Raw genomic sequence first — 19315 nt, 5'->3', positions numbered from 1 at the left:
GATGCCAACTTTGAGGGCTGGGATCCTGCTAACCAGGCCCCAGCACCAATGGTCTTTCGAAAAATCTATACCTTTGTTTACACAACTGCAACACAGTTACGTCCCTTGCAAAAGGTACCTATGGTACAGTCCCCTGTGACCGGGGAGGGTTCCCAAGGGCTGCAGCATGTATTAAGACACCCTAGTGGACTCCCTCACCAGGCACATACACTGCGCCTCTGCAGCTTGTGTGTGCTGGTGGGGCGATAACTGTGAAGTCAACATGACACCCCTCAGGGTGCAATGTCCCCAAACCACTGCCTGCGGCATAAGTAAGTCACCCCTCAGGCAGGCCTTACAGCCCTAAGGCAGGGTGCACTATACCACAGGCACTGTAGGGGCATACTGCTCATGCAGCTATGCCCTCACCCAAGTCCATTCTTAGACATTGTAATTGCAGTGGGCGGGGTCATATTGAGTATATGGTCTGGGAGTTTCTCATTACTAACGCCGCATCTCCAAAATGGATTCACTGAGTACTGGGCAATTTGGTATCAACCTAAGCACAATAACCCCTCATTGATGCCAGAGTGGGATCTATTGAAAAATGCATCCAGAGGGTATCTTAGAGATGCCCCCTGTATGCTAGCCAAACTGCTAGTGGAGGACTGACTAGTCTCTGCCAGCCTGCCACTTTCAGACAAGTTTCTGACCACATGGGGTGAGGGAGCCTTTGTGCTCGCCCCTACAGGAACTAACACATGGTGGTGAGCCTCAAAGGCTCAAGCCTCATATTACAGTGCCCCAGGGCACTCCAAATAGGGGAGTTGCTCACCCCGACCCCAGACAACAGCGCACTTTTGGCAGCAAGTCTATTGGGAAAATCTGGGAAACAGGGAGAAAGGGCCATGTCAGCTAGGACCACTCCTAAGGTGTCCAGAGCAGAGGTCACCCCTCTAGCAGGCCTTACAGCCCTAAGGCAGGGTGCACTATACCACAGGTGAGGGCATATGTGCGCATGAGCACTATGCCCCTGCAGTGTCTAAGCAAAACCTTAGACATTGTAAGTGCAGGCTAGCCATAAGAGCCTATGGTCTGGGAGTTTGTCAAACACGAACTCCACAGCTCCATAATGGCTACACTGAAATCTGGGAAGTTTGGTATCAAACTTCTCAGCACAGTAAATGCACACTGATGCCAATGTGCAATTTATTGTAACATGCACCCAGAGGGCATCTTAGAGATGCCCCCTGAATACCAATCCGACTTCTAGTGTGGGGCTGATCAGTTTCTGCCAGCCTGCCACAACCAGACGAGTTGCTGACCACATGGGGAGAGTGCAGTTGTCACTCTGTGGCCAGGAACAAAGCCTCTACTGGGTGGAGGTGCTTCTCACCTCTCCCTGCAGGTACTGTAACATCTGGTGGTGGCCATCAAAGGCTCACCCCTTTTGTTACAGCGCCGCAGGGCATCCCAGCTAGTGGAGATGCCCACCCCTCTGGCCACTGCCCCGACCCCCCTCCCCCCCTGCCCACAGGGAGGAGGCATAGAGAGGGTGTAGCCACTCTCAAGGACAGTAAGCCATTGGCTACTGCCCTCCCAGACCTAAACACACCACTAAATTCAGTATTAGGGGCTCCCCAGATCCCAGGAAATCAGATTCCTGCAACCTGAAGAAAGGACTGCTGACCTACAAGCCTGCAGAGGAGGAAGACAACTGCTTTGGTCCCAGCCCTACCGGCCTGTCTCCAACTTCGAAAACCTGCTCCAGCGACGCATCCGACAGGAACCAGCAACCTTTGAAGCCTCCGAGGACTGCCCTCGACTACAGGACAAAGAAACTCCCGTGAACAGCGCCCCTGTTCAAAAACAGCTACTTCTTTGCAACAAAGACGCAATGTAAAGAAAGGGCTCCCTGTTGCAGTTACCCCCCCACTTTTTGCCTGATACTGATGCTGACTTGACTGAGAAGTGTGCTGGGACCCTGCTAACCAGGCCCCAGCACCAGTGTTCTTTCACCTAAAATGTACCATTGTTTCCACAATTGGCACACCCTGGCATCCAGATAAGTCCCTTGTAACTGGTACCTCTGGTACCAAGGGCCCTGATGCCAGGGAAGGTCTCTAAGGGCTGCAGCATGTATGCCACCCTAGAGACCCCTCACTCAGCACAGACACACTGCTTACAAGCCTGTGTGTGCTAGTGACAACAAAATGAGTAAGTCGACATGGCACTCCCCTCAGGGTGCCATGCCAGCCTCTCACTGCCTATGCAAGTATAGGTCAGTCACCCCTCTAGCAGGCCTTACAGCCCTAAGGCAGGGTGCACTATACCATAGGTGAGGGTACCAGTGCATGAGCATGGTACCCCTACAGTGTCTAAACAAAACCTTAGACATTGTAAGTGCAGGGTAGCCATAAGAGTATATGGTCTGGGAGTCTGTCAAACACGGACTCCACAGCACCATAATGGCTACACTGAAAACTGGGAAGTTTGGTATCAAACTTCTCAGCACAATAAATGCACACTGATGCCAGTGTACATTTTGTGAACTACACCCCAGAGGGCACCTTAGAGGTGCCCCCTGAAACCTTAACCGACTATCTGTGAAGGCTGACTGGTTCCAGCAGCCTGCCACAACCGAGACATGTTGCTGGCCCCATGGGGAGAGTGCCTTGGTCACTCTGAGGCCAGTAACAAAGCCTGCACTGGGTGGAGATGCTAACACCTCCACCAGGCAGGAGCTGTAACACCTGGCGGTGAGCCTCAAAGGCTCACCCCTTTGTTCCAGCACCGCAGGACACTCCAGCTAGTGGAGTGGCCCGCCCCCTCCGGCCACGGCACCCACTTTTGGCGGCAAGGCCGGAGGAAATAATGAGAACAAGGAGTCACTGGCCAGTCAGGACAGCCCCTAAGGTGTCCTGAGCTGAAGTGACTAACTTTTAGAAATCCTCCATCTTGCAGATGGAGGATTCCCCAATAGGATTAGGGATGTGACCCCCTCCTCTTGGGAGGAGGCACAAAGAGGGTGTACCCACCCTCAGGGCTAGTAGCCATTGGCTACTAACCCCCCAGACCTAAACACACCCTTAAATTTAGTATTTAAGGGCTTCCCTGAACCTAAGAATTTAGATTCCTGAAACTACAAGAAGACTGCCGAGCTGAAAAACCCCTGCAGAGGAAGAACAGAAGACACCAACTGCTTTGGCCCCAGTCCTACCGGCCTGTCTCCTGCCTTCCAAAGAAACCTGCTCCAGCGACGCTTTCCAAAGGACCAGCGACCTCTGAATCCTCAGAGGACTGCCCTGCTTCAAGAAAGACAAGAAACTCCCGAGGACAGCGGCCCTGCTCCAAAAGAACTGCAACTTTGTTTCAAGGAGCAGACTTAAAGACCCCTGCAACTCCCTGCAAGAAGCGTGAGACTTACAACACTGCACCCGGCGACCCCGACTCGACTGGTGGAGAACCAACACCTCAGGGAGGACCCTCCGGCGACTCAGACCGTGAGTAACCAAAGTTGTCCCCCCTGAGTCCCCACAGAGACGCCTGCAGAGGGAATCCCGAGGCTCCCCCTGACCGCGACTGCCTGAACTCCATTTCCCGACGGCTGGAAAAGACCCTGCACCCGCAGCCCCCAGCACCTGAAGGAACGGAACTTCTGTGCAGGAGTGACCCCAGGAGGCCCTCTCCCTTGCCCAGGTGGTGGCTACCCCGAGGAGCCCCCCCCCCCCCCCTTGCCTGCACCGCTGAAGAGATCCCTTGGTCTCTCATTGAAAACCATTGAAAACCCGACACGTGGTTGCACACTGCACCCGGCCGCCCCCACGCTGCTGAGGGTGTACTTTGTGCTGACTTGTGTCCCCCCCGGTGCCCTACAAAACCCCCCTGGTCTGCCCTCCGAAGACGCGGGTACTTACCTGCTGGCAGACTGGAACCGGGGCACCCCCTTCTCTCCATTGAAGCCTATGCGTTTTGGGCACCTCTTTGACCTCTGCACCTGACCGGCCCTGAGCTGCTGGAGTGGTAACTTTGGGGTTGCTCTGAACCCCCAACGGTGGGCTACCTTGGACCCAAACCTGAGACTTGTAAGTGATTTACTTACCTGACAAAACTAACAAAAACTTACCTCCCCCAGGAACTGTGTGTCCACTTTTAAAACAGCTTATTGTGTTTTATGTAAAAAGTATACATTATAATGTAATGATTCAAAGTTCCTAAAGTACTTACCTGCAATACCTTTCAAATGAGATATTACATGTAGAAATTGAACCTGTGGTTCTTAAAATAAACTAAGAAAATATATTTTTCTATAACAAAACCTATTGGCTGGATTTGTCTGAGTGTGTGTTCCTCATTTATTGCCTGTGTGTATGTACAACAAATGCTTAACACTACTCCTTTGATAAGCCTACTGCTCGACCACACTACCACAAACTAGAGCATCAGTATTATCTCTTTTTGCCACTATCTTACCTCTAAGGGGAACCCTTGGACTCTGTGCATACTATTCCTTACTTTGAAAGTGCATACAGAGCCAACTTCCTACACCCTCTATGTGCATTTTTTAATAAATCCAACACTGGCATCGGTGTGGATTTATTATTCTGAGACGTTTGATACCAAACTTCCCAGTATTCAGTGTAGCCATTATGGAGCTGTGGAGTTCGTTTTTGACAGACTACCAGACCATATACTCTTTTGGCTACCCTGCACTTACAATGTCTAAGGTTTTGCTTAGACACTGTAGGGGCATAGTGCTCATGCACCTATGCCCTCACCTATGGTATAGTGCACCCTGCCTTAGGGCTGTAAGGCCTGCTAGAGGGGTGACTTACCTATGCCACAGGCAGTGTGAGGTTGGCATGGCACCCTGAGGAGAGTGCCATGTCGACTTAGTCATTTTCTCCCCACCAGCACACACAAGCTGGCAAGCAGTGCGTCTGTGCTGAGTGAGGGGTCCCTAGGGTGGCATAAGACATGCTGCAGCCCTAAGAGACCGTCCCTGGCATCAGGGCCCTTGGTACCAGGGGTACCAGATACAAGGGACTTACCTGGGTGCCAGGGTTGTGCCAATTGTGGAGACAATGGTACATTTTAGGTGAAAGAACACTGGTGCTGGGGCCTGGTTAGCAGGGTCCCAGCACACCTCAGTCAAGTCAGCATCAGTATCGGGCAAAAAGTGGGGGGTAACTGCAACAGGGAGCCATTTCCTTACAGTAAGCCATCCAGTAAAGAGCAGGGAGATAATTCACAAGACAGCCATGAGCAAGTTTCTGGTTCTGTCAGATGTGCGGATGCCATTTTCCTTAATTGATGCACTATGGCCATTATCCTGCTCTCTTGCTGGTCATAGCCAAGGTTTTCCAAATTTCAGACTTTGTGCAAAATAAAAATAAAACATGAAACTACATAGCACCAACCATGACAACATCTTCCCTTCAGGTCCACATCATGTGTCAGTGATTATTAGAAAACTTTGTGGTAGGCTCCACACAAACATGCTGACCTCTTCACCCATTCTACTGGTATATGGACAGATAGTTTTTGCAATTTCAGCACACAGTAGGCAATCATTTTAACACTTATGACTTCAATGAAGATTTCTACAATGCAAAACCAGAGACCCCACAGAAAAGGACCACAGCTGACAATGTAACAATGCAAGTCAACACGTACAACAGTGTTGAAACATAAAAAAATACCTTTTTAATTGGCTTTACATTTAAATTCTGACCAGGAACATCTGCAAAGCAAAACATTGGGATATCAGTTGAATGTATCGTTTGTATACACCACTCAATAGTTAACTCAAAAGTTAACCTTGTTTTTGTATGTTGATGACATTCCACTCAAACTTAAATGGAATAAAAACATGAAGCATAATTAGGAAATAAAAAAACATTTAACAGATTCACTGAGGCTATGCAAAATAAAACTGACAGCATCTTAGATGGCCTCTCTAACAGAACTAAGTCTAGGGCAGTACAGAGCAGTGCAGACATGACAGGGTAAGAAGAGCAGCTTCACAAACAATTGAGCCCCATCTCTTTACTACTTCTTGCAGATCTTTCTTCGTCAGTGGCCAGCTCCTCAGTTCACCATGTCGTTCAGCTTAATCATAAGGTCAGTCACAGGCTGAAAATCTAAGTGCCTATCAATAGCCTTTCAGCAAGACCAGTCATCAGTAAATGTGAGGCTACGGAGTGCAATATTGTGTGGTAATACAACCTCACCATATAATACACTTACCAACCTATTTAAGACAAGTACGTTTCATCTGCAATTCCCTAAGCTCAACCCTAGGTAGCTGTGGCACTGTGCAGCAAGGCATACATAAAGAGTTAAGAATTTAAACAGTACAAAAAAAAAACTAAGACATCAAGACACTCAAGAAATCCACACGAATTTATAAACATTGTAGGAAGCTGGCCTGGTGTGTGGTGGGTACCTTAGGTACTTACACCGGGTCCAGGAATCACCTTCGTGAAATGAAGGTAGTGTCTAGAAGCCAGGCTCTCTAGAGGTAGCCTGGCTTCCTAGACACTGACCTCGCTCTGCTAATAAGGGACACCTGGATCTGGTATAAGGTGATAAGTTGATAATACCATAGGTACTCACCAAACACCAGGCCAGCTTCCTACTTATGTCTGCTGCAAAAATCATGTACTAAGTACATCAGAGTGCATATAATGTAAAACGAAGAAAGAAAAAAAAAGTCCAATTGAGATCGCGCTGTGTGCCACAAAGCGCAGACAAAAGAAAAAAAGTAGTTCGCTCACGCTGGAGTATATCGGCAATTGTGCAGTTATCCTGGTAACAGGGTCAGTATCCAAGGTGGTAACCAAATCGCCCCAAGGCGTGACAAACGTAAAGCATTTACCAATGACATCAAGTGAAAGCGTGGTTAAAAACACACAATACTTACAAGAGCCAAAGCGCTTGCGCGCTCGACCTAAAAACCAAATCCATGTACAAGCTATATATGCATTCCGTTTCAGTAACCTCAGAATCTTCAGAAGCACAGGAAGATAGATTCTGGCTTCTTGTGCCATCCTTGAAAGCAAAACATTTTCAATTCCATGAGAAACTGCCCACCTACAGACTAGTGTGCAGCCAGGACGCCTGGTAACAGGAAATTAAATCTGGCAAACTGAGCCCTCCTTGATCCTTATGATTGAACAATAGGCTATTTACCTCAAAGTCCTGCCATTCCACACAAATTTTAAAAATAATCTAGCTCTCTTAAACATTTGTTGATTTGCATGGGGATATTTGCAAAAAGAAAACTAAATAAAGGCAGAATAGACATGACCAGAGATTCGCCAAATTAATGTCAATGGATTAACCGTGCATCTTGCCCAACAGGGTTTTGGCTTTAGCTAACAATGCTTTATAATTAAGGGAAAACAGATCCAAATACTGATCGACCACTTTTTCGGCACCAAACATAATGAGAGCAGGGTCTTGATAGCTAGGGAAATAAATAAATAAAAATAATCAATTGAATGAATCAAAAAAATGCATACTCGAGGCCATCAGTCTACTGGGCAGAAACTTTTGTCAGGGGTGTGGAATTTAATAAAATATCTACTTGTCCATGGGACAGGTTGCTTCATAAATCTACTTGTCCTGTAACAAAATCCACGTGTCCCTTTGGTGTCATTTGGTGTGATGACAAATTATTGCAGCAATCTCATTATTAATGGGTTCTGATAATTGCCTCCGATTATACCAGGGCTCATATTACAGTAGGGTATGGATACTAGCAAATCTTTCATTTTGCCACATTTCCACAGACGCACATACTGGGGTTGTAGGTAGCAGTAAGCAATAGTTCAAGAGTCTGAATGCCCTTTACAGTCTCTGCAAACTTGCATGTTTTAATGGTTTTTGCCAGGTCTTCTCTAATCTTTTCCCATATTGAGAAAGCTTGGAAATGTATTCCTAGCTGTTGGGGAAAAAACCTAATTGGAGGGAAATTGAACTTGTATATGCTCAAGAGATTTTTGCATGAGCAAATCTACATATCTGCTCAAGCTAAAAGGCAGTTCACAAATATCTTCCAAAAAGTACAATTTCCTGGCCTATTTCTATAAGCTCTTGGTAATTCATGGGTAGAAAATCTACACTAATGTAAGAGTTTATACCATGGGTGCACTTTTGTGACTTCCTTTAAGAATTGGGCCCCCAATTAGGTCTGGCATTACCAAGACCTTCTGTTTTTATTATTATTCTCTCAGTCTGCATTGTGCTGTTTCACAAGGAGCATATCGGCACACAAAGTAAATTTTGATCAATGCAAGGTACTCTTGTGGAAATGTGTGCTTTTTGTGACCAAAAATGTTTGTTTTTTGTCTGTTATGCTAGTGAGGGCCTGGCAGCTTCCACAAAAAGAAAGTTTTGCAAAAACCTTGTGTAAGGAAATGCCTCCTTGGCATGGTTGCCCCCTGACTTTTTGCCTTTGCTGATGCTATGTTTACAATTGAAAGTGTGCTGAGGCCTGCTAACCAGGCCCCAGCACCAGTGTTCTTTCCCTAACCTGTACTTTTGTATCCACAATTGGCAGACCCTGGCATCCAGATAAGTCCCTTGTAACTGGTACTTCTAGTACCAAGGGCCCTGATGCCAAGGAAGGTCTCTAAGGGCTGCAGCATGTCTTATGCCACCCTGGAGACCTCTCACTCTGCACAGACACACTGCTTGCCAGCTTGTGTGTGCTAGTGAGGACAAAACGAGTAAGTCGACATGGCACTCCCCTCAGGGTGCCATGCCAGCCTCTCACTGCCTATGCAGTATAGGTAAGACACCCCTCTAGCAGGCCTTACAGCCCTAAGGCAGGGTGCACTATACCATAGGTGAGGGTACCAGTGCATGAGCATGGTACCCCTACAGTGTCTAAATAAAACCTTAGACATTGTAAGTGCAGGGTAGCCATAAGAGTATATGGTCTGGGAGTATGTCAAACACGAACTCCACAGCACCATAATGGCTACACTGAAAACTGGGAAGTTTGGAATCAAACTTCTCAGCACAATAAATGCACACTGATGCCAGTGTACATTTTATTGTAAAATACACCACAGAGGGCACCTTAGAGGTGCCCCCTGAAACTTAACCGACTATCTGTGTAGGCTGACTAGTTTTAGCAGCCTGCCACAAACCGAGACATGTTGCTGGCCCCATGGGGAGAGTGCCTTTGTCACTCTGAGGCCAGTAACAAAGCCTGCACTGGGTGGAGATGCTAACACCTCTCCCAGGCAGGAATTGTCACACCTGGCGGTGAGCCTCAAAGGCTCACCTCCTTTGTGCCAACCCAGCAGGACACTCCAGCTAGTGGAGTTGCCCGCCCCCTCCGGCCAGGCCCCACTTTTGGCGGCAAGGCCGGAGAAAATAATGAGAATAACAAGGAGGAGTCACTGGCCAGTCAGGACAGCCCCTAAGGTGTCCTGAGCTGAGGTGACTCTAACTTTTAGAAATCCTCCATCTTGCAGATGGAGGATTCCCCCAATAGGGTTAGGATTGTGACCCCCTCCCCTTGGGAGGAGGCACAAAGAGGGTGTACCCACCCTCAGGGCTAGTAGCCATTGGCTACTAACCCCCCAGACCTAAACACGCCCTTAAATTTAGTATTTAAGGGCTACCCTGAACCCTAGAAAATTAGATTCCTGCAACTACAAGAAGAAGGACTGCCTAGCTGAAAACCCCTGCAGAGGAAGACCAGAAGACGACAACTGCCTTGGCTCCAGAAACTCACCGGCCTGTCTCCTGCCTTCCAAAGATCCTGCTCCAGCGACGCCTTCCAAAGGGACCAGCGACCTCGACATCCTCTGAGGACTGCCCCTGCTTCGAAAAGACAAGAAACTCCCGAGGACAGCGGACCTGCTCCAAGAAAGGCTGCAACTTTGTTTCCAGCAGCTTTAAAGAACCCTGCAAGCTCCCCGCAAAAGGCGTGAGACTTGCAACACTGCACCCGGCGACCCCGACTCGGCTGGTGGCGATCCAACACCTCAGGAGGGACCCCAGGACTACTCTAAGACTGTGAGTACAAAAACCTGTCCCCCCTGAGCCCCCACAGCGCCGCCTGCAGAGGGAATCCCGAGGCTTCCCCTGACCGCGACTCTTTGAATCCTAAGTCCCGACACCTGGGAGAGACCCTGCACCCGCAGCCCCCAGGACCTGAAGGACCGGACTTTCACTGGAGGAGTGACCCCCAGGAGTCCCTCTCCCTTGCCCAAGTGGAGGTTTCCCCGAGGAACCCCCCCCCTTGCCTGCCTGCAGCGCTGAAGAGATCCCTAGATCTCCCATTGACTTCCATTACAAACCCGACGCTTGTTTCTACACTGCACCCGGCCGCCCCCGCGCTGCTGAGGGTGAAATTTCTGTGTGGACTTGTGTCCCCCCCGGTGCCCTACAAAACCCCCCTGGTCTGCCCTCCGAAGACGCGGGTACTTACCTGCAAGCAGACCGGAACCGGGGCACCCCCTTCTCTCCATTCTAGCCTATGTGTTTTGGGCACCACTTTGAACTCTGCACCTGACCGGCCCTGAGCTGCTGGTGTGGTGACTTTGGGGTTGCTCTGAACCCCCAACGGTGGGCTACCTTGGACCAAGAACTGAACCCTGTAAGTGTCCTACTTACCTGGTAAAACTAACAAAAACTTACCTCCCCCAGGAACTGTGAAAATTGCACTAAGTGTCCACTTTTGAAACAGCTATTTGACAATAACTTGAAAAGTATACATGCAATTTTGATGATTTGAAGTTCCTAAAGTACTTACCTGCAATACCTTTCGAACAAGATATTACATGTTAAATTTGAACCTGTGGTTCTTAAAATAAACTAAGAAAAGATATTTTTCTATATAAAAACCTATTGGCTGGATTTGTCTCTGAGTGTGTGTACCTCATTTATTGTCTATGTGTATGTACAACAAATGCTTAACACTACTCCTTGGATAAGCCTACTGCTCGACCACACTACCACAAAATAGAGCATTAGTATTATCTATTTTTACCACTATTTTACCTCTAAGGGGAACCCTTGGACTCTGTGCATGCTATTCCTTACTTTGAAATAGCACATACAGAGCCAACTTCCTACATTGGTGGATCAGCGGTGGGGTACAAGACTTTGCATTTGCTGGACTACTCAGCCAATACCTGATCACACGACAAATTCCAAAATTGTCATTAGAAATTGATTTTTGCAATTTGAAAAGTTTTCTAAATTCTTAAAAGACCTGCTAGGGCCTTGTGTTAGATCCTGTTTAGCATTTCTTTTAGAGTTTAAAAGTTTGTAAAAGTTTGAATTAGAACCTAGAACTAGTTGTAGATTCTTAAAAAGTATCCCAACTTTTAGAAGCAAAATGTCTAGCACAGATGTGAATGTGGTGGAACTCGACACCACACCTTACCTCCATCTACAGATGAGAGAGCTAAGGTCACTCTGTAAACTAAAGAAAATAACAATGGGCCCCAAACCTACCAAAATACAGCTCCAGGAGCTTTTGGCAGAGTTTGAAAAGGCCAACCCCTCTGAGGGTGGCAACTCAGAGGAAGAGGATAGTGACTTGGAGGACAATTCCCCCCTACCAGTCCTATCTAGGGAGAACAGGGTCCCTCAAACCCTGACTCCTAAAATAATAGTCAGAGATGCTGGTTCCCTCACAGGAGAGACCAACACCTCTGAAATCACTGAGGATAGCCCCAGTGAAGAGGACATCCAGTTAGCCAGGATGGCCAAAAGATTGGCTTTGGAAAGACAGATCCTAGCCATAGAGAGGGAAAGACAAGAGATGGGCCTAGGACCCATCAATGGTGGCAGCAACATAAATAGGGTCAGAGATTCTCCTGACATGTTGAAAATCCCCAAAGGGATTGTAACTAAATATGAAGATGGTGATGACATCACCAAATGGTTCACAGCTTTTGAGAGGGCTTGTGTAACCAGAAAAGTGAACAGATCTCACTGGGGTGCTCTCCTTTGGGAAATGTTCACAGGAAAGTGTAGGGATAGACTCCTCACACTCTCTGGACAAGATGCAGAATCTTATGACCTCATGAAGGGTACCCTGATTGAGGGCTTTGGATTCTCCACTGAGGAGTACAGGATTAGGTTCAGGGGGGCTCAAAAATCCTCGAGCCAGACCTGGGTTGACTTTGTTGACTACTCAGTGAAAACACTAGATGGTTGGATTCAAGGCAGTGGTGTAAGTAATTATGATGGGCTGTACAATTTATTTGTGAAAGAACACCTGTTAAGTAATTGTTTCAATGATAAACTGCATCAGCATCTGGTAGACCTAGGACCAATTTCTCCCCAAGAATTGGGAAAGAAGGCGGACCATTGGGTCAAGACAAGGGTGTCCAAGACTTCAACAGGGGGTGACCAAAAGAAAGGGGTCACAAAGACTCCCCAGCAGAAGGGTGATGAGACAACCAAAACTAAAAATAGTAAAGAGTCTTCTACAGGCCCCCAAAAACCTGCACAGGAGGGTGGGCCCAGAGCCTCTTCACAAAACAATGGGTACAAGGGTAAAAACTTTGATCCCAAAAAGGCCTGGTGTCATAGCTGTAAACAGCATGGACACCAAACTGGAGACAAGGCCTGTCCCAAGAAAGGTTCCACTCCAAACTCCCATCCAGGTAACACTGGTATGGCTAGTCTCCAAGTGGGATCAACAGTGTGCCCAGAGCAAATCAGGGTCCACACTGAAGCTACTCTAGTTTCTGAGGGTGGGGTGGATTTAGCCACACTAGCTGTCTGGCCGCCTAACATGCAAAAATACAGACAGCAACTCTTAATTAATGGGACTAGAATAGAGGGCCTGAGGGATACAGGTGCCAGTGTCACCATGGTGACAGAGAAACTGGTTTCCCCTGGCCAATACCTGACTGGAAAAACTTACACAGTCACCAACGCTGACAATCAGAGAAAAGTACATCCCATGGCAATGGTTACTTTAGAATGGGGAGGGGTCAATGGCCTGAAACAGGTGGTGGTCTCCTCAAATATCCCAGTGGACTGTCTGCTTGGAAATGACCTGGAGTCCTCAGCATGGGCTGAGGTAGAACTAAAAACCCATGCAGCAATGCTGGGTATCCCTGAACTGGTGTGTGTGAAAACAAGAGCACAATGCAAGGCACAGGGTGAACAAGTAGAGCTGGAGTCTGGAAGAATGGCCCAGCCTACCAAGAGGAAAGGAAAGTCAGTTGGGAAACCAACTGCAACACAGCAAAAGAAAGGGAACCTCTCTTCTCAGGAAGATGTTCTGCCCTCTGAGGGAACTGAGCCTTTGGAGCTTGAACCTTACCAGGTTGAGCTCTTAGGCCCAGGGGGACCCTCAAGGGAAGAGCTGTGTAAGGGACAAGAAACCTGTCCCTCTCTTGAAGGCCTTAGGCAGCAAGCTGCTGAAGAGTCCAAAGGCAAGAAAAATGGAACACATAGGGTCTATTGGGAAGATGGGCTCCTGTACACTGAGGCCAGAGACCCCAAACCTGGTGCCACTAGGAGAGTGGTAGTGCCTCAGCTGTTCAGAGAGTTCATCCTAACATTGGCCCATGACATTCCCCTTGCTGGACATTTGGGACAAACCAAGACGTGGGAGAGGTTAGTCAACCACTTCTACTGGCCCAATATGTCCAACATGGTTAAGGAGTTTTGCCTCTCCTGCCCCACCTGTCAAGCCAGTGGTAAGACAGGTGGGCATCCAAAGGCCCCCCTCATTCCACTTCCAGTGGTGGGGGTGCCCTTTGAAAGAGTGGGTGTGGACATAGTTGGTCCACTGGAACCTCCCACAGCCTCAGGAAATATGTATATCCTGGTAGTAGTGGATCATGCTACCAGGTATCCTGAAGCTATTCCCCTTAGGTCGACTACTGCCCCTGCAGTAGCCAAGGCCCTCATTGGTATCTTTACCAGAGTGGGTTTCCCTAAGGAGGTGGTGTCTGACAGAGGTACCAACTTCATGTCAGCATACCTAAAGCACATGTGGAATGAGTGTGGAGTGACTTATAAATTCACTACACCATACCATCCACAAACTAATGGCTTGGTTGAGAGATTCAACAAGACATTAAAAGGCATGATCATGGGGCTCCCAGAAAAACTCAAAAGGAGATGGGATGTCCTCCTGCCATGTCTGCTTTTCGCTTACAGGGAGGTACCACAGAAGGGAGTAGGGTTCTCACCCTTTGAACTTCTGTTTGGTCATCCTGTAAGGGGACCACTTGCCCTTGTTAAAGAAGGCTGGGAGAGACCTCTCCATGAGCCTAAACAGGACATAGTGGACTATGTACTTGGCCTTCGCTCTAGAATGGCAGAGTACATGGAAAAGGCAACCAAAAACCTTGAGGCCAGCCAACAGCTCCAGAAGTTTTGGTATGACCAAAAGGCTGCACTGGTTGAGTTCCAACCAGGGCAGAAAGTCTGGGTTCTGGAGCCTGTGGCTCCCAGGGCACTCCAGGACAAATGGAGTGGCCCTTACCCAGTACTAGAGAGGAAGAGTCAGGTCACCTACTTGGTGGACCTGGGCACAAGCAGGAGCCCCAAGAGGGTGATCCATGTAAACCGCCTTAAGCTCTTCCACGACAGGGCTGATGTCAATCTGTTGATGGTAACAGATGAGGATCAGGAGGCAGAGAGTGAACCTCTCCCTGATCTTCTGTCATCAGACCCAAAAGATGGCACAGTAGATGGAGTGATCTACTCAGACACCCTCTCTGGCCAACAGCAAGCTGATTGTAGGAGAGTCCTACAACAGTTTCCTGAACTCTTCTCCTTAACCCCTGGTCAGACACACCTGTGTACCCATGAGGTGGACACAGGAGACAGCATGCCTGTCAAGAACAAAATCTTTAGACAGTCTGACCATGTTAAGGAAAGCATCAAGGTGGAAGTCCACAAGATGCTGGAATTGGGAGTCATTGAGCGCTCTGACAGCCCCTGGGCTAGCCCAGTGGTCTTAGTCCCCAAACCTCACACCACAGATGGAAAGAAAGAGATGAGGTTTTGTGTGGACTACAGAGGGCTCAATTCTGTCACCAAGACAGATGCTCATCCAATTCCAAGAGCTGATGAGCTCATTGATAAATTAGGTGCTGCCAAATTTCTAAGTACCTTTGACTTGACAGCAGGGTACTGGCAAATAAAAATGGCACCTGGAGCAAAAGAAAAGACAGCATTCTCCACACCTGATGGGCATTATCAGTTTACTGTTATGCCCTTTGGTTTAAAGAATGCCCCTGCCACCTTCCAAAGGTTGGTGAATCAAGTCCTTGCTGGCTTGGAGTCCTTTAGCACAGCTTATCTTGATGATATTGCTGTCTTTAGCTCCACCTGGCAGGATCACCTGGTCCACCTGAGGAAGGTTTTGAAGGCTCTGCAATCTGCAGGCCTCTCTATCAAGGCATCCAAATGCCAGATAGGGCAGGGAACTGTGGTTTACTTGGGACACCTTGTAGGTGGAGGCCAAGTTCAGCCACTCCAACCCAAGATCCAGACTATTCTGGACTGGGTAGCTCCAAAAACCCAGACTCAAGTCAGGGCATTCCTTGGCTTGACTGGGTATTACAGGAGGTTTGTGAAGGGATATGGATCCATTGTGACAGCCCTCACTGAACTCACCTCCAAGAAAATGCCCAAGAAAGTGAACTGGACTGTGGAATGCCAACAGGCCTTTGACACCCTGAAACAGGCAATGTGCTCAGCACCAGTTCTCAAAGCTCCAGATTATTCTAAGCAGTTCATTGTGCAGACTGATGCCTCTGAACATGGGATAGGGGCAGTTTTGTCCCAAACCAATGATGATGGCCTTGACCAACCTGTTGCTTTCATTAGCAGGAGGTTACTCCCCAGGGAGCAGCGTTGGAGTGCCATTGAGAGGGAGGCCTTTGCTGTGGTTTGGTCCCTGAAGAAGCTGAGACCATACCTCTTTGGGACTCACTTCCTAGTTCAAACTGACCACAGACCTCTCAAATGGCTGATGCAAATGAAAGGTGAAAATCCTAAACTGTTGAGGTGGTCCATCTCCCTACAGGGAATGGACTTTATAGTGGAACACAGACCTGGGACTGCCCATGCCAATGCAGATGGCCTTTCCAGGTTCTTCCACTTAGAAAATGAAGACTCTCTTGGGAAAGGTTAGTCTCATCCTCTTTCGTTTGGGGGGGGGTTGTGTAAGGAAATGCCTCCTTGGCATGGTTGCCCCCTGACTTTTTGCCTTTGCTGATGCTATGTTTACAATTGAAAGTGTGCTGAGGCCTGCTAACCAGGCCCCAGCACCAGTGTTCTTTCCCTAACCTGTACTTTTGTATCCACAATTGGCAGACCCTGGCATCCAGATAAGTCCCTTGTAACTGGTACTTCTAGTACCAAGGGCCCTGATGCCAAGGAAGGTCTCTAAGGGCTGCAGCATGTCTTATGCCACCCTGGAGACCTCTCACTCTGCACAGACACACTGCTTGCCAGCTTGTGTGTGCTAGTGAGGACAAAACGAGTAAGTCGACATGGCACTCCCCTCAGGGTGCCATGCCAGCCTCTCACTGCCTATGCAGTATAGGTAAGACACCCCTCTAGCAGGCCTTACAGCCCTAAGGCAGGGTGCACTATACCATAGGTGAGGGTACCAGTGCATGAGCATGGTACCCCTACAGTGTCTAAATAAAACCTTAGACATTGTAAGTGCAGGGTAGCCATAAGAGTATATGGTCTGGGAGTATGTCAAACACGAACTCCACAGCACCATAATGGCTACACTGAAAACTGGGAAGTTTGGTATCAAACTTCTCAGCACAATAAATGCACACTGATGCCAGTGTACATTTTATTGTAAAATACACCACAGAGGGCACCTTAGAGGTGCCCCCTGAAACTTAACCGACTATCTGTGTAGGCTGACTAGTTTTAGCAGCCTGCCACAAACCGAGACATGTTGCTGGCCCCATGGGGAGAGTGCCTTTGTCACTCTGAGGCCAGTAACAAAGCCTGCACTGGGTGGAGATGCTAACACCTCTCCCAGGCAGGAATTGTCACACCTGGCGGTGAGCCTCAAAGGCTCACCTCCTTTGTGCCAACCCAGCAGGACACTCCAGCTAGTGGAGTTGCCCGCCCCCTCCGGCCAGGCCCCACTTTTGGCGGCAAGGCCGGAGAAAATAATGAGAATAACAAGGAGGAGTCACTGGCCAGTCAGGACAGCCCCTAAGGTGTCCTGAGCTGAGGTGACTCTAACTTTTAGAAATCCTCCATCTTGCAGATGGAGGATTCCCCCAATAGGGTTAGGATTGTGACCCCCTCCCCTTGGGAGGAGGCACAAAGAGGGTGTACCCACCCTCAGGGCTAGTAGCCATTGGCTACTAACCCCCCAGACCTAAACACGCCCTTAAATTTAGTATTTAAGGGCTACCCTGAACCCTAGAAAATTAGATTCCTGCAACTACAAGAAGAAGGACTGCCTAGCTGAAAACCCCTGCAGAGGAAGACCAGAAGACGACAACTGCCTTGGCTCCAGAAACTCACCGGCCTGTCTCCTGCCTTCCAAAGATCCTGCTCCAGCGACGCCTTCCAAAGGGACCAGCGACCTCGACATCCTCTGAGGACTGCCCCTGCTTCGAAAAGACAAGAAACTCCCGAGGACAGCGGACCTGCTCCAAGAAAGGCTGCAACTTTGTTTCCAGCAGCTTTAAAGAACCCTGCAAGCTCCCCGCAAAAGGCGTGAGACTTGCAACACTGCACCCGGCGACCCCGACTCGGCTGGTGGCGATCCAACACCTCAGGAGGGACCCCAGGACTACTCTAAGACTGTGAGTACAAAAACCTGTCCCCCCTGAGCCCCCACAGCGCCGCCTGCAGAGGGAATCCCGAGGCTTCCCCTGACCGCGACTCTTTGAATCCTAAGTCCCGACACCTGGGAGAGACCCTGCACCCGCAGCCCCCAGGACCTGAAGGACCGGACTTTCACTGGAGGAGTGACCCCCAGGAGTCCCTCTCCCTTGCCCAAGTGGAGGTTTCCCCGAGGAACCCCCCCCCTTGCCTGCCTGCAGCGCTGAAGAGATCCCTAGATCTCCCATTGACTTCCATTACAAACCCGACGCTTGTTTCTACACTGCACCCGGCCGCCCCCGCGCTGCTGAGGGTGAAATTTCTGTGTGGACTTGTGTCCCCCCCGGTGCCCTACAAAACCCCCCTGGTCTGCCCTCCGAAGACGCGGGTACTTACCTGCAAGCAGACCGGAACCGGGGCACCCCCTTCTCTCCATTCTAGCCTATGTGTTTTGGGCACCACTTTGAACTCTGCACCTGACCGGCCCTGAGCTGCTGGTGTGGTGACTTTGGGGTTGCTCTGAACCCCCAACGGTGGGCTACCTTGGACCAAGAACTGAACCCTGTAAGTGTCCTACTTACCTGGTAAAACTAACAAAAACTTACCTCCCCCAGGAACTGTGAAAATTGCACTAAGTGTCCACTTTTGAAACAGCTATTTGACAATAACTTGAAAAGTATACATGCAATTTTGATGATTTGAAGTTCCTAAAGTACTTACCTGCAATACCTTTCGAACAAGATATTACATGTTAAATTTGAACCTGTGGTTCTTAAAATAAACTAAGAAAAGATATTTTTCTATATAAAAACCTATTGGCTGGATTTGTCTCTGAGTGTGTGTACCTCATTTATTGTCTATGTGTATGTACAACAAATGCTTAACACTACTCCTTGGATAAGCCTACTGCTCGACCACACTACCACAAAATAGAGCATTAGTATTATCTATTTTTACCACTATTTTACCTCTAAGGGGAACCCTTGGACTCTGTGCATGCTATTCCTTACTTTGAAATAGCACATACAGAGCCAACTTCCTACACCTTGTCAAAACAAGACACTCATCGACAAACCAAAAGCTGATGACCAAGGTCGAACCTACTTGCAATGTCGGTGCTTGCTTATTTTAATAATTCCCATAATCTTGTTGAAACTTTCTACACGGATTTTTTTCAAATATGGACATTATCTATCTATCTATCTATGGAAAATGTCACTTACCCAGTGTACATCTGTTCGTGGCATGAGACGCTGCAGATTCACATGCTTTGCACATCCCGCCATTTAGTGTTGGGCTCGGAGTGTTACAAGTTGTTTTTCTTCGAAGAAGTCTTTCAAGTCACGAGATCGAGGGACTCCTCCCCTTTTGGCTCCATTGCGCATGGGCGTCGACTCCATCTTAGATTGTTTTCCCCGCAGAGGGTGAGGTAGGAGTTGTGTATTATAGTAATAGTGCCCATGCAATGGAGTAAACATGTATGTACATAATATAGTTTAAAGTGATATATTTACAAATA

General features: G+C 48.4%; 1 protein-coding gene across 1 annotated transcript in view; it reads right to left on the bottom strand.

Moving 5' to 3' along the window:
• The window catches only part of LOC138275587 (zinc finger protein 638-like), a 156252-nt gene that overhangs the window by 45731 nt on the left and 91206 nt on the right, over nucleotides 1-19315 (bottom strand). The window contains exon 6 of the mRNA XM_069219131.1: nucleotides 5682-5722. Within this exon, the coding sequence (XP_069075232.1) occupies nucleotides 5682-5722 (41 nt within the window). The remainder of the gene's footprint in view (nucleotides 1-5681; nucleotides 5723-19315) is intronic.

This window comes from Pleurodeles waltl, unplaced genomic scaffold (genome assembly GCF_031143425.1).
Source record: "Pleurodeles waltl isolate 20211129_DDA unplaced genomic scaffold, aPleWal1.hap1.20221129 scaffold_292, whole genome shotgun sequence".
Classification (NCBI taxonomy): domain Eukaryota; kingdom Metazoa; phylum Chordata; class Amphibia; order Caudata; family Salamandridae; genus Pleurodeles; species Pleurodeles waltl.
Note: the sequence above shows the minus strand (reverse complement) of the source record. Positions and strands in the feature narration are given on the sequence as shown.